This window comes from Bos indicus, chromosome 16 (assembly GCF_029378745.1).
Source record: "Bos indicus isolate NIAB-ARS_2022 breed Sahiwal x Tharparkar chromosome 16, NIAB-ARS_B.indTharparkar_mat_pri_1.0, whole genome shotgun sequence".
Lineage (NCBI taxonomy): Eukaryota > Metazoa > Chordata > Mammalia > Artiodactyla > Bovidae > Bos > Bos indicus.
The window spans coordinates 74,431,799-74,446,605 of record NC_091775.1 but is presented as its reverse complement, the minus strand read 5'-3'; the positions used below and the strand labels follow the sequence as shown (position 1 = coordinate 74,446,605).

General features: G+C 43.9%; 1 protein-coding gene across 2 annotated transcripts; it reads left to right on the top strand.

Annotated features, from left to right (window-relative positions):
- The first annotated feature begins 645 nt into the window (after window positions 1–645).
- On the top strand, window positions 646–1,629 carry G0S2 (G0/G1 switch 2). 2 transcript variants are annotated; one of them, XM_019976936.2, is made up of 2 exons: window positions 646–792; window positions 939–1,629. In XM_019976936.2, exon 2 carries the CDS (start codon window positions 972–974, stop codon window positions 1,266–1,268), a length of 297 nt encoding a protein of 98 aa, XP_019832495.2. In that variant the 5' UTR covers window positions 646–792; window positions 939–971; the 3' UTR covers window positions 1,269–1,629. The 2 variants fall into 2 exon arrangements, with proteins under 2 accessions (XP_019832495.2, XP_019832496.2); XM_019976937.2 differs by having other exon boundaries at window positions 686–788.
- Window positions 1,630–14,807: the final 13,178 nt, after the last annotated feature.

Sequence of the window (14,807 nt, the reverse complement as noted above, 5' to 3'; positions counted from 1 at the left end):
GCACAAACTTCGTTCGTTATGCAGAGCCTGGAGACCCTTTCTGTTTTCATAACCGGATCCCTCTTCTTTCCTTCTACCTCAATTCCCTATACGTGCGGGAAAATGACAAACTTTCTTTATGAAAACTAATTTTTCAGTTAAGTAGAACCCCGGCTTCCCTTGTGGCTCAGCTGGTAAAGAATCCACCTGCAATGCAGGAGAACTGGGTTCACTCCCTGGGTTGGGAAGATCCCCAGGAGAAGGGAAAGCCTACCCACTGCAGTATTCTGGCCTGGAGAATTCCCTGGACTGTACAGTCGATGGGGTCGCAAAGAGTCGGACACGACTGAGCGACTTTGACTTCACTTTCAGGTGTCCTCACCAGGGGTCCTTCCAGACCTCCCCGGATGAGGGAAGCTGTGATCCACCCACACCATTAAGAAAGAGGTCGGGAATGGGCGCGGATTCCTCCCGGGGCTCCGGGTCCTCACCTTTGTACTTCCAGGCCCTCCTCCCCGCCCCCGGCCGCAGGCCCCCGCCCCCCGCATCCCGGGCTAGCAACTGCCGGGGCGGCGTGCACAGCTCGTGGCCCCTACCCCAAGGTGCCTGCCCCGCCTCTCCCCTTCCTCCCCCTCCTCTCTCTGGCCGGTGTCCCGGGAGCCCAGGAGGCGGGGCTCGGAGAAACAAATATAAGCGGCCCCGGGGCGCTGAGTCCCCATCCCGAGGCTAGGAGGAAGGCGAGAAGCGGAACGCAGAGGCGCGGGGCCCACGCACACGGCGACCGCCGCCCCAGCTCGGACGGCGCCCCTGTAGGTGAGCGCGGCGCGGAGGAGCGCGGCGGGACGCGGGGTCCCCGGTGCGCCCCCGACTCCCTGCAGGCCTCCCCCCGAGAGAGCCGGGAGCTGCAGCCGGCCTCCGGAGGCTGAAGGTCCCCCTGCCCCGATCCGCTGCTCCCGCAGGTCACCCCCCACCCCGAGAGCCCCGCAGCCCAGATGGAGACGGTCCAGGAGCTGATTCCCCTGGCCAAGGAGCTGATGGCGCAGAAGCCCAGCGCGAAGCTGGTGCGAATGTACGTGCTGGGCGGCGTGCTGGCGCTCTTCGGCGCCGTGCTCGGCCTGATGGAGGCCGTGTGCGGCCCCTTCGCGGCCGCCGGCCGCCGGCGGGAGCGCGAGGCGACCCTGGCCGAGCTGCGGGCCGCCCGGGGGGAGTCGGCCCCGCGGGAGCAAGGCAAGCCGCTGGAGGCAGTCCAGGGCTGCCGGGCCCTGTCCAACCGGCTGCACGCCTCCTAGGAGCTCGGGGGCCGGCGGAGGGAAGGGAAGCGAGACCCCGGAGAGGGGCGAGTGCGCCAGAGCCGGAAGGGCAGGCTCGAGCGGGCGTCCTGTGCTGTCTGAACTTGCTTCTGAGAAGCCACCGACTTCTAGAACTGAACTACCACGCGGATCCACCAAAAGGAACTTGGGATTGAGTTCGCTGCTGTGCAGCACTGCAGGAAGACGCCACGTCCAAAGCTAGGTACCTTCAAGCCACCTGAGTGCATCTGGCATTTTGCACGAGGGTGAAAGGAGGAGAAACGCTTTTTTATATTATTGTTGTTGTTATTATTATTATTACAGTGACTGCGTTTTGAAATAAAAAAACGTTTTGTATATATCTCAGCATCTGATTCCTGAGGGGGTGGAGGGGGGCACAGTTGCCTAGCATGGGCTCCAGGGAGGGCTGAAGTGCTGGGGTCTTACCTAAGGCCAGTGGACTGAGCGTCCACTGAAGACCAGGCAACTTTCGCTTCACTGCTCCCCGACTCTGATATTGATGTTACAGGCTTGTAAGCCTGTTGAGAATTTATTTTTGCTTTGTGTTAAGAATGGCAAGACAGAAGCTTTTCTAAGTCCCACCAGACTCGCATTTCAAGCTCAGAAGATAAACAAGCTAGAGTAAGTGAAAGAGAGATGCTGTTTAACTCTAGGGCAGAGAACCTGTTTGCCATCTCACACCTGTGCACCAGAGGGCCCTGTTAACAGCTCTTCCCTCCTAACTGTATTTGGGGGCGAGGGGGGCAAGGAGGAAAACTAGCTAGCTGCCAGGAGAAGAGGGAAGGCAATCTCCCAAGAACATTTCATTGAATGTCTAGCTCCACCTAGCCTTCCTCCTCACAAACTGAATCACAGTGGGAAGCTCTCATTTAAGAGGGGGAAAGACTGGTCATCACAGGCTTGAGTCCCCTTCCTCCAGGGACAGAGGTTCCTTTGTGCTAATAACTAGTCTCCGTGGCTCTGTAGGGCTCAGCATATCAGCATAAAAAGTGACGAACAGTGGCTTTTAAAGAAGTAGCTAGGGGCAGGAGCCTGAAGCCACTCTCCTCCTGCCCTTGCCAGGTACGGACATTTCACTCTCACCATCCACGGCTGTGGACTTCTGCCAAATGTAGCAAGGATCCTGCCATTGCCTCTGACCAGACTGTCTCTCCACTACCACCCTCTTCTGCTCCCCCCACCCCCCCAACACACATGCCCTTCCACTTTATTTCTGCCAGCTCACATCCTACCCAGTGTTTCTGGCCCTCATCAAGTGGCATGTCTGCCTGAAATCTATCACTCCAAACAAAAGAGCAGTGAGATTAACCAAGAGAAAAGACATGGATTTAAAGCAAAAGAATAGCGGTGGAACCACTGTTCTCCCAGTTTTCAAAATGGGAAACTTGGCCCTGTATAACACTGGAGTGGGCTGCCATTTCCTTCTCCAGTGCATGAAAGTGAAAAGTGAAAGTGAAGTCGCTCAGTCCTGTCCAACTCTCTGCGACCCCATGGACGGTCTACCAGGGTCCTCCGTCCATGCGATTTTTCAGGCCAGAGTACTGGAGTGGGGTGCCATTGCCTTCTCTGAAGGAGACATAACCTCGTCTTAAATGTCCAGAAAAGGTCTCAGAAGTTCACCCCATCTTATTCTTCCCGTTTTCCTTCCCAAGCGCCTCTCTTACTCTATTATTCTTCCACCGATGCAGCCGCTCCTTGGTCCAGCTGTCAATATCTCAAACCGCCTCCCGCAGTCTCTAATATATTCGCCTCAAAACACTCACTGCAGGACCAGGGTTTCGCCCTTCCTTCATCCTGCTGCTCCTCCATCGAAGGCATCAGCGCCTAAACTCCTGTCCAAGGTTTTCCAGCGTCTCTATGATCTACCCACATCTCAGCCCTCCCACCTGATGCCCTGCGTGAGCCCCCAGGACCCTCCTCGTCCCTTCTGGCCTTTCCCACCTTTGCTCACATCCCTCTTCCTGTGCCCACCCACAGTGCCCACACCTTTTGCAACCACAAACCTCAGGTTCCCCAAGAGAGGGATAGTTTCTAATATTGCACTTCTTGTCACACTGTACTCACGTATTCCGGATTTTGTTTTAGAAGGCAATGCCTATGATTTTTGTTTGCCTATACATAAAACTACATACATTTTACATATGTCCCTAAATATACAGGAAATGCCTGTGTATTTTTAGCTTTGAAGGTTATGCCTCATGTCTGTACATGGAGAAACTACCCAACACAGTTAAATCCAAGCCACCAAAATCTTATCTGTCCTCACTGACCTTGTCATTCCTCTGAGTTCATTCAGCCTGGGTCTCATAGTGGGTCACACACTAACGGACTTTGTAGTCCCTGTTGTTTTGTGGAGGTGGTCATCTCTCTAAGTCTTCTTTGTGTCTTTCACATTTTTAAAGTTTTTTTTTGTGCACGTGGTTTAAGTCACATAATATAAAACATGCTATCTTAACCATATTTCACTGTAGAGCTCAGTAGCACGAAGCATATTCACGTTGTTGTCTAACTCCCAACCATCATCCATCTTTCACATTTCTCACCTTCCGAAACTGAAACTGTCCCCACTAAACATGAACTCCCCATCCCTTCTCAGTGGACTTTCTCACTCTATGAATTTGGCTATTCTAGGTACCTCGTGTAAGTGGAATCAAACGTTATTTGTCTGCACCTTATGTATATATACACTGGAATGCACTTTTAAGGTTAATACATGTCCTACAAACAGAGTGGACCTTTTATCCCTTGTACTACTCAGTAGGTTCTCACTAGCTATCTGTTTTGTGCATGAAAGTGAAAGTGAAAGTGAAGTCACTCAGTCATGTCTGGCTCTTTGGGACCCCATGGACTGCAGCCTATCAGGCTCCTCTGTCCATGGGATTTTCCAGGCAAGAGTATTGGAGTGGATTGCCATTTCCTTCTCCAGGGGATCTTCCCGACCCAGGGATCGAACCCAGGTCTCCCGCATTGTAGACAGACGCTTTACCATCTGAGCCACCAGCATAGTAGTGTATATATGTCAATTTCAATCTTTGCATTTATCTCACCCCTCTTGTCCCCTCTTGGTGCCCATATGTTTGTTCTCTACATCTATGTCTCTACTTTCTGCTTTGCAATTAGGTTTAACTGTACATTATTCCAGATTCCACATACATGCATTAACATAAAATATTTGTTTCTCACTTTCTGACTTACTTCACTGTGCTTGACTGTCTCTTGGTCCATTCACATCTCTGCAAATGGCACAATTTCATTCCTTTTTATGGCTGAGTAATATTCTACCGTATATAGGTATCACAGTTTCTTTACCCATTCCTCTGTCAATGAACATTTAGGTTGCTTCCACATCCTGGTTCTTGTAAATAGTGCTGCAATGAACATTGGGGTACATGTATCTTTTGGAATTATGGTTTTCTCCAGGTATAAGCACAGGAGTGGGACTGCTGGGTCATACGGTAGTTTTATTTTTAGTTTTTTAAGGAGCCTCGATACTGTTCTCCATAGTGGCTGTACCAATTTGCATTCTCACCAACAGTGTGGAAACGGTCCCTTTTCTCCACATCCTCTCCAGCATTTATTGTTTGTAGAGCTTTTGATGATGGCCTTTCTGGCCAGTGTGAAATATTACCTCATTGTAGTTTTGATTTGCATTTTTCTAATAACTAGTGATACTGAGCATCTCTTCATGTGCCTCTTGGCCATCTGTATGCCTTCGTTAGAGAAATGTCTATTTAGGTCTTCTGCTCGTTTTTTTCATTGCTTTTTTTTTTTTTTTGGTATAGGCTCCATGAGTTGTTTGTCTGTTTTGGAAACTAAACCCTTGCAAGTTTCTTCATTTGCAAATATTGTCTCCCATTCTGAGGGTTGTCTTTTCATCTTGTGTGTGGTTTCCTTTGCTGTGAAGAAGGTTTTAAGTTGAACTAGGTACCATTTGTTTATTTTCATTTTTATTGTCATTACTCTAGGAGGTGGATCAAAAAAGATCTTCCTGCAATTTATGTCAAAGAGTATTCTGCCTATGTTTTCCTCTAAGAGTTTTATAGTGTCCAACCTTACATTTAAGTCTTTAAACCATTTTGAATGTATTTTTGTGTATGGTGTTAAGGAGCATTCTAATTTCATTCTTCTACATTTAGTTGTCCACTTTTCCCAGCAGCACTTATTGAAAAGAGTGTCTTTTCTCTATTGTATGTTCTTGCCTCCTTTGTTAGGGATTAGGTGACCATAAGTGCATGGGTTTATCTCTGGGCATTCTATTCTATACCACTGAGCTCTATTTCTGCCTTGGTTACTACCGATCTGTAGTACAGTCTGAAGTTAGGGAGCCTCATGCCTCCAGCTCCATTTTTCTTTCTCAAGATTCTTTGGCTATTGGGGATATTTTGTATTTTCTTACAAATTGTCAAAATTTTTATTCTAAGTCTGTGAAAAACACCATTGGCAATTTGATAAGGACTGCATTGAACCTGTAGATTGCTTTGAGTAGTATAATCATTTTGAGAACACTGATTCTACCCATCCAAGAACATGGTGTATCTCTCCATCTGTTTGTGTCATCTTTGATTTCTTTCATCGGTATTTTATAGTTTTATGAGTACAGGTCTTTTGGCTCCTTGTTCTTGTTGTTATTCAGTCTCTAAGTCATATCAGATTCTTTGCGACCACATGGACTGCAGTACCCCAGGCCTTCCTGTCCCTCACAGTCTCCCGGAGTTTGCCCAAGTTCATGCCCATTGAATCCGTGATGCCATCAAACCATCTCATTCTCTGTCACCTCTTCTCTTTTTGCCTTCAATCTTTCCCAGCATGAGGGTCTCCTCCAATGAGTTGGCTCTTCGCATCAGGTAGCCAAATTACTGGAGCTGCAGCTTCAGAATCAGTCCTTCCAATGAGTATTCGGGGTTGATTTCCCTTAGGATTGACTGGTTTAATCTCCTTACTGTCCAAGGGACTCTCAAGAATCTTTTCCAGCACCACAATTTGAAAGCATCAATTTTTAGGCATTCAGCCTTCTTTATGGTCCAATTCTCACATCTGCACATGACTACTGGAAAAACCATGGCTTTAACTATACTGACCTTCATCAGCAAAGTGCTGTTTTTGCTTTTTAATATGCTAAGTTTGTTATAGCTTTCCTTCCAAGAAGCAAGCATCTTTTAATTTCATGGATACAGTCACCATCTGCAGTGATTTTGGAGCCCCCAAAATAAAATCTGTCACTGTTTCCACTTCTTCCCCATCTATTTGCCATGAAGGAATGGGACCAGATGTCATGATCTTACCTTTTTGAATGTTGAGTTTTAAACCAGCTTTTTCACTCTCCTCCTTCACCCTCATCAAGAGTCTCTTTAGTTCCTCTTCACTTTCTGCCATTAGGGTGCTATTATTTGCAAATCCGAGGTTGTTGATATTTCTCCCAGCAATCTCAATTCCAGCTTGAAACTGAAATCCAGCCCAGCATTTCACATGATGAACTCTGCATATAAATTAAATAAACAGGGTGACAATATACAGTCTTATCATACTCCTTTCCCAACTTTGAACCAGTCAGTTGTTCCATGTCTGGGTCTAACTGTTGCTTCTTGACTCCACATACAAGTTTCTCAGGAGACAGGTAAGGTGGTATCCATGAAGGGGAAAAACCTGCTTAGATCAGAGTAATTTGGGCAGATAAAAGTCTAGAAGCCCCATCACATACATAATAATTGAATGGACATAGATAAAATGAAATACAGTAGTGTCACATAAAAATCACTTTCAAATCTGTGAAGGGCTGCCATATCGGCCCAACAAAGTCCAATAAAATACACTTATTTTATATGGCTTGAAAAGTGCAGAACTAAAACTAGCAAGTAGGTGTGCAAGGGAGAAGATAATAAGTCATTAAGAAAGCAGAGTAATTCAAAACATAGTGAGTTGCCTTGTGATACATATTAAGCTCCCCTTTACTAAAAATGCCCAAGCAGAGGATGCAAGGGATGGTGCAAACTGCACAGGAGATTTCTAAACTTGGAGGGAGGTCAGTTATATGGTTTCTGAGGCCCCATCCAGTTACATGATGCTAGGATTCTGTTTGATATAACCACAAAATAGGGACTGTATTTCCCATCCCAGCCTGCTTCTCTAGAAACCACTCTCTTTTATGTTTTCAACGCTTCTTTGTTCTTTTTCTTAGCATGTTGACAAATACTTTCTTTCTTGCTGGATGACTATTAACAGTAATGAATTTAATTAAAAATAAACGATTTCCTGATAATTTACTTACTTTAAAAATATACTATTTCCTGATTAAGTTTACGTAACTAAAGCTCTTTTCTCTTAGAAAATACCTTAACCTCACAGTTGAATCTAATTTTCCTCACAGTTAGTCCTAGTGAAACAGTTATTAGTCACCTTGCTCTTTACAAAACACAACAAAACATAAGTAATATATATACATAGTTTTGTGCTATTAATATAAATAAAGATATATATAGAATTTGGGGCTAATATCTAGTGTGAACTTGTACTATGTGCTAGTGAAAACAAATAGCAGATATTAACTGCACAGATACTTAAAAGTTTCACACTTTCTTAGGGAAAATTTGTTGTTTAATTATAGTAAACAGAGCCAAGCATTAAATCCACTGGCTCCATGCGTCACGACTCCCCTCAGGTAACAAGCTTTTTCAAGCCAACCAATCAGTAACCAGTCCCTCACTTCTGACCATCATTTAACCAGGAACTGACTCATTCCATAAATATATTTCAGAGTGCCAACCAATCAACAAATAAATATGCTGCTACAGATGAGGTCAGCCTACTTATGTCTGGGAAAGTACACCAAGCTCTGAACTTCATGCTTTCTCAAAATTCAAAAGACACACTTACTGGCTTCCTCGTGTCCAAACTCTACTGTCCTTCAGATCTGCTTCTAGGTAAGTCAGTCTCAACAATAATCTGAATTTGATTGGTTGCACTGAGGCCTCGCTGCCTCTATAATTTCTAATCAAGTATGTCTTTGTATAAAATCATTAGATCTCAGTCTTTGTGTAAAGGGATTAGAAATATTAGTTTACAGGTGCACATTTTGGTAAATAATTATACCAGGACCTTTGTATAAGATCATTAGACATTTTATCTGAAAGGTATGTGGTGTGTGTATCCTCAGTCGCTCAGTCGTGTCTGACTCTGTGATCCCATGGACTTGTAGCCCTCCAGGCTTCTCTGTCCATGGAATTTACTACTAAGTAATCACACGACTGGGGCTACGTAGCAGCAGCAGCAGCAATCAGACATCAGTCTTGTATAAGTTCATTAGACTCTTTTGTTTTGTTTGGAGGCATACCTTTTGATAACTGTATCTGCTATGAAACTACCATTCCCCTGCTTCTCACTTTGCTTTTGCTTTTGTTTAGCAATATTGTCAAGTTTATTTTACATGTTTTTGCTTTGTACTGAAATGCCTTGTTTCTGATACACAAGTAAAGAAATGTTCCATCTGGAATGGCCCAATAAGTCACCATTCAATCCAAGCTGATCCTTGGGGACAATAGTTGGAACTCCATTAGCCTAGTGGCCAATTGAGGAAAAGGTAAATGATCAAACCTGGCTTGGGGTCCCCTTCAAAACTTTCATGGAAGCACCCTTTGCTCACCAAGGTGTGAAAGAAAGTCATTTTCTCGTCTATATTCTGGGTGGAAAATTGTCAGGTGGCATGCATGGCCCTTTCCTAACTTTTGCTTAGAAAGGGAATCCAAGATACCCATTCAGAGGCACACGTCCTTAATAGCCGTTCTTCGGTTCTTCTACATCAAATCTGCAAACTTCTCTTGGAAGAATTCCCGCTTTCTTGTTGCATTATAATCCCTACTCTTGTATTTACTTTGATAAAGGGCAAAAAGTTTGAGTATAGAATAACAATAGTCAGCATGGTACTTTTGACATATCAAAATAAATAAATTAATTCATTTTAGAGGAACACCTAAATAAATTAGTACATTTAAGAGGAACTCCAGGAATTTAAAGAATCAATAGTTTACTTTGATTAGTATGCTGAGGACAAAAAAACAAAATTCCAATCCAGCATGGTCTCTTTCAAAGACTCTAATATTTTCTGAAAGCAACCTTATTTCATTTCTGTCTCTTCCACTCACCTTTCCCTGACCTTCTATAGGAGCCCTTTTTTCAGAGTTTTATTTGAAAAAGAAATAATTACATTGTAAATTTGCTAAGCCAAAAGGCAGTCTTAAAGAACTTAAAATTTAAAATCCAGGCCTGGAGCCATATTAAGAGTTAAAATTAAGGATTTTCCTAAATCTTAGAAAGTCACATAAAAATTTTTTACATAACTTAGGATTTTATTGGGTACTTGTTGTTCTGGACTAGATCTTTACCAACTAGTTCAGTAAATTGTTAATCCTTCAGCTGGAGAAAAATATTTAAAAATAGCAGGGCCAAGAAAGGAAAAATTTAAATAACTCAACTGTGTAAAATGAAAAAAGAAAGTGCCTTAAGAAGGCAAGAAAAAAAAAGAAAACATAGCACAAAAAAAACAATTCTAAAAGCCTTTCTTTTAAAGATATAGTGGACAAAAAATTAAAAATAATAAATTAAAAATGAAAACAGACTTCAGGAAATTTTCAAAGAGCATTCTGGAGTAGACCCAACAGTTGAAATAAAAGGAGACTTGTCTTTTTCATAGTTTGTTTTTTTTTTATGAGATCAAATATGAATTAGGAATTTTAATGAGAAAAAAAATAATTGAAATCCAAACCTGGCAGTTGAGAAAATACCCAGTATGTGACCAGACAGTTTCAGAGAGCCTTAGAATGAAAGTGAGCTAGAAATCTGGGGAAGGCAATGGCAACCCACTCCAGTGTTCTTGCCTGGAGAATCCCAGGGACGGGGGGGCCTGGTGGGCTGTCGTCTGTGGGGTCACACAGAGTCGGACACGACTGAAGTGACTTAGCAGCAGCAGCAGTAAGCTAGAAATCAATAGAACTTAATGGTTCTCCGGATAAAACAACTGGCTCCTGAAAGAAAAATAAGACTAAAAAGTCCTCATCCTTTAAGCATTGGGAGCCCATAGATAATGATACGTGTAGATATTGAAGGAGTAGACAGGTCTTCAGAAGAACCAATGTTCCTTTTTGGCTAAGAAACAGATGACTATCCAAAATCTGCCCAGTGATGCTACTACAAGGAAGACATTCAGTTCAGTTCAGTTCAGTCACTCAGTCGTGTCCAACTCTTTGCAACCCCATGAACTGCAGCACACCAGGCCTCCCTGTCCATCACCAGCTCCTGGAGTTCACTCAAACTCACGTCCATCGAGTCGGTGATACCATCCAGCCATCTCATCCTCTGTCGTCCCCTTCTCCTCCTGCCCCCAATCCCTCCCAGCATCAGAGTCTTTTCCAACGAGTCAACTCTTCACATGAGGTGGCCAAAGTACTGGAGTTTTAGGTTTAGCATCATTCCTTCCAAAGAACACCCAGGGCTGATCTCCTTCAGAATGGACTGGTTGGATCTCCTTGCAGTCCAAGGGACTCTCAAGAGTCTTCTCCAACACCACACTTCAAAAGCATCAATTCTTCAGCGTTCAGCTTTCTTCACAGTCCAACTCTCACATCCATACATAACCACTGGAAAAACCATAGCCTTGACTAGATGGACCTTTGTTGGCAAAGTAATGTCTCTGCTTTTCAATATGCTATCTAGGTTGGTCATAACTTTTCTTCCAAGGAGTAAGCATCTTTTAATTTCATGGCTGCAGTCACCATCTGCAGTGATTTTGGAGCCCAAAAAAATAAAGTCTGACACTGTTTCCACTCTTTCCCCATCTATTTCCCATGAAGTGATGGACATTAGAACCCAACGATTCCAGTCCTTCCTAACTGATGTCCCCAAGTCACAGAGAGATCAGAGTACAACAACCCATGTCAATTATACTCCCCACCAGGGCAGTTCAGGTCACAACCAGTTTCCAACCCACTGTCTGGCAATAGACAGGTGTTCATTAAATATTTGTTGAATAGAGAATACATACACGGATGAAGAAATTACACTTTTGTGGATACATTTTTGCCCGTGCCTTAGTCCGAAAGAATGAAGACCTCTGAACTGGGATACGACTCTCCATCATTAGCTGGCGGGAATCAGGCTGGAATCACTGCCCCTGCTTGTGCAGTCCCCAGCCCCTGTGCACCCTGTCTGCCCTCTGCCGTCCACGCCACACTTCCTCTGATGTGATCACCATAGTGGTCTATGAGTCATCTCGATGATTCCTAAGGAGTTGATAATTAAGAAACATGTAGGCACACAGCCTCTTAGTACATTCGATTGCTGGTCTGTCATGGTGGGAAAGGAAAATCTGCCCAAACCCAGTTCTTGTTTTGATGCTTTCCCCTGAGGCAAAGCCAGGAATCTGAGAGCGAGTGCTTGCTAAAGGTGAGACGGGTTCTGTCTGGTGTGCCTCTGGCACGTTTAGAGCTAGCAGTAGTAACGGACAGGTCTCCAGGGCAACCACTGCCAGGACCACTTCCAAGCATTCCCACCATGTGCGGCCGGGGGGGCCTCTGTCCTTTGGGGAGCCCTGATGCCCAATGCCCAGGACTGGCCCCTTCTGGCTCACCTTTGGGTTTTGACTCCCGGCGCCTCCTGGCTGCAAGCTCAGTCCTAGGATAAGGGCCTTCGTCTTGGCCCATGTTTCACCTTCTTGTATCAGGTGGCAGACTAGCTGGTTCCAGTCCCGATTCAGGTCTTCTGGCTCCTCCCAGAAACCAGCCAACTTCTGAGCAGGAAATCCTGCCCCTCCCCAAAGAGTGGGAAACCACAGAGGAAGAGAGAGATGAAGCAGAAGGGAAGGCAGAGGAGGAGTGAAAGGGAGAAAAAGAAGCAAAAGGAAAAACGAGATCAATAAAAAGAAGTCAAATTTGGTTGAAACCCCAAGGTAAGACTTTTTTAAAACCACAATAATATACAATAGCATCACCACTTGTGTCAGGGCCTAGTCCATAGTAGGTCCTCAAAAAACTGCTGTTGAAATAATGCATCTATTTGGGATAAACTGGAGGGCTGGGCTGAAAGAGATTTCAATGTCAAATGCTGGTCAAAAACAGATAACAAAAAACCCCAAAGAAATGCCCGATGAGCTTTGCAATGTGCAGGAGGAAAGATGTGATAAAACACAGATGGAACCAGATGTCTGTTACTGGCACTGAGTACATTCTGATCATTTTGGGACAGAAAGTTAAGTTGGAACCAAAAGTTGCAAAAATAGTTTTAAAAATGTCTGCATGTTCTGTTGAAATCATACGAAGATTGCAGGTTGTGTTTTTATAAACTGGCTTTAAAGCAATGACGGAGCACAAACACTCAGCTGTATCTTGGGAATTGCTAACAGTGCTGATATCTGCTTTTTGCGTCCAGTTATCAGCTAGTTTAATACTTTTAATATTGAGATCCAGAGCTTTGAAGAAGGCATGTTTTATCTCAAGGAGTCTTGTTCAGAGGACTAAGGGAGGCCTAAAGTGATCAATCAAAATTCTTTCTGTGCTGTTCTTCTATTCCTTAATCCCAGTCCAGCCTGCTGCTCGGGATACTGACCTTCTGAGCCTTAAAAGCATCTGATCAGACAGAATTCAAACCCCCTGGTTTCAGGTCCATTAGAGAAAATCTAACAGGAGCAGGAAATAGAATTCCCCACCCTCCACACCCATTTACTCAAATCCTCCCTTGCCATCAACAGACAGTACCATCCAGAAGGGTCCAATCAGTTGAGAGGATTAAAAACTGCTAAACCTACGCTTTGGAAAGTGCTTATAGACAACGCTGGTGTGTTTTCACAACAGTTGGCTTTGAAGAGTCCTGCTCCCCCAAATTTTCCAACAGAGCTTACCAATTCAAAGAGACACACTTGAATTTTTTTTTCTTTTAGTGCCAGTATTTTTCTTTGGGTTCTGTGTGAGTAAGTCACAGAAGCTGAAAGAAGGGCGGGAGAAGTGAGGAAAGATGGAAGAATCTCACTTCTGCTTGCTTGCCAAAATTTGAAAGGAATTGCCTTTCCCTCTTATGTATGATGTGAAAATAAAATCCAAAAATCCTAGCTCTTTCTTGATACTAATTTCAGTAGAGCTAAAAAGCTCCATGCATCAAATTTCCAAGCTGGAACAAATCTTAAAGGTAATCTAATTTAATTCCTTTTGTTTGCCAGGTGAGGGAACTGAAGCCAAGACAGGGGCAGGGCCTGTCCAAGGTCACATATATGTCAGTGGAGGAGAGGGAGACTAGAACTCAATTATCTTGGTTCCACCCAGGAGCCTTGCAAGAAACTTTATACAGAAGTGCCCCAAACACCCAAGAACTTATAAACACGGCATCTTCTGATTAAATAAAATAAAATATTCAGTTAAAAGATGCTTAAGTAATCCTTATCTGGAAGAAACAGAAAGAGGGAAAAGATTTTAATAGTTAAAGCTAATAGTTAAGCTTTTCTAGAATCTGTTTTATAACTGTTAGGAAACTGGAGCGAGTAGAAGGGTTTAAGGCAGGTTTGTCACAAAAGAGCTGGAATACTTTACAATCCTACTATTGAGCCAGCTTATCTCTTTATATAATCACATGGTATCCTCCTTTTATTAATACAAATAATTTCTTTTAATTTGCTCAAATTCACAGAGAGAAGAAGAAATTATGATTTTTGCAGCTTTCATTACTAGTCCCAGCACCATGCTAATGTGAATATTTATAGTTCAGTGACTCAGGACTCTCCCCAGATGGACCCCTGCTCCAGCCACTTCAATCTACTTGAGGTCGCTCTGACATCTCAAGCTATCTCTAGACTCCTTACCTAATCACAGACAGTTCCCTCTGCTGGGCACAGCCTTCCCCCAATGTCTTCATCTCCATAAACTGTACTCATTCTTCAAAACTTAGCCCCAGGATCACTTCCTCCAGAAAGCTTTCCCACCGCCTTGGGCTGACTTGGCTACCCTACTCTTTCCCCGTTAGCACCCTATACACATTATTATTACACAATTGTGACCTTAGATTTACTACTGTACTAGAGCTATTATTATGCTACTGTGAGCTTTGACTTACTTGCCTACCCTCCTCATACTTAACTACCATCTCCTTGAAGGAAGACACCAGACATTGCTCAGCTTGAACATTCCAAGCTCATTGGACATTTACTAGTGCTCAATAAATATCTGGGGAAAAAGGATGAGTGAACAAATGAAAGATTCCCCCTTCTTTTCTTCCATTCAAATGACTTGATAAACAGTTTCCCTCCCACAGTCTTGATTTTTGGTATCTTGGGAGGAACAGAAGCTGGCACTACTATAGGCTTTTCAAAAAAGCCTGTCAGGCTACACAAAAGAGCTTCCTAGGGTTAAACATTCCAGTGGAACAAACATTTATTTCTACTCCCTTACAAAGTACACCAATCCCAGTAGAATAATGTGCATGCTATAAGGGACAAGGACAAAAGAGAACCAGCATGGAACCAACGGATGAGAAATGTCAACGCCCTTT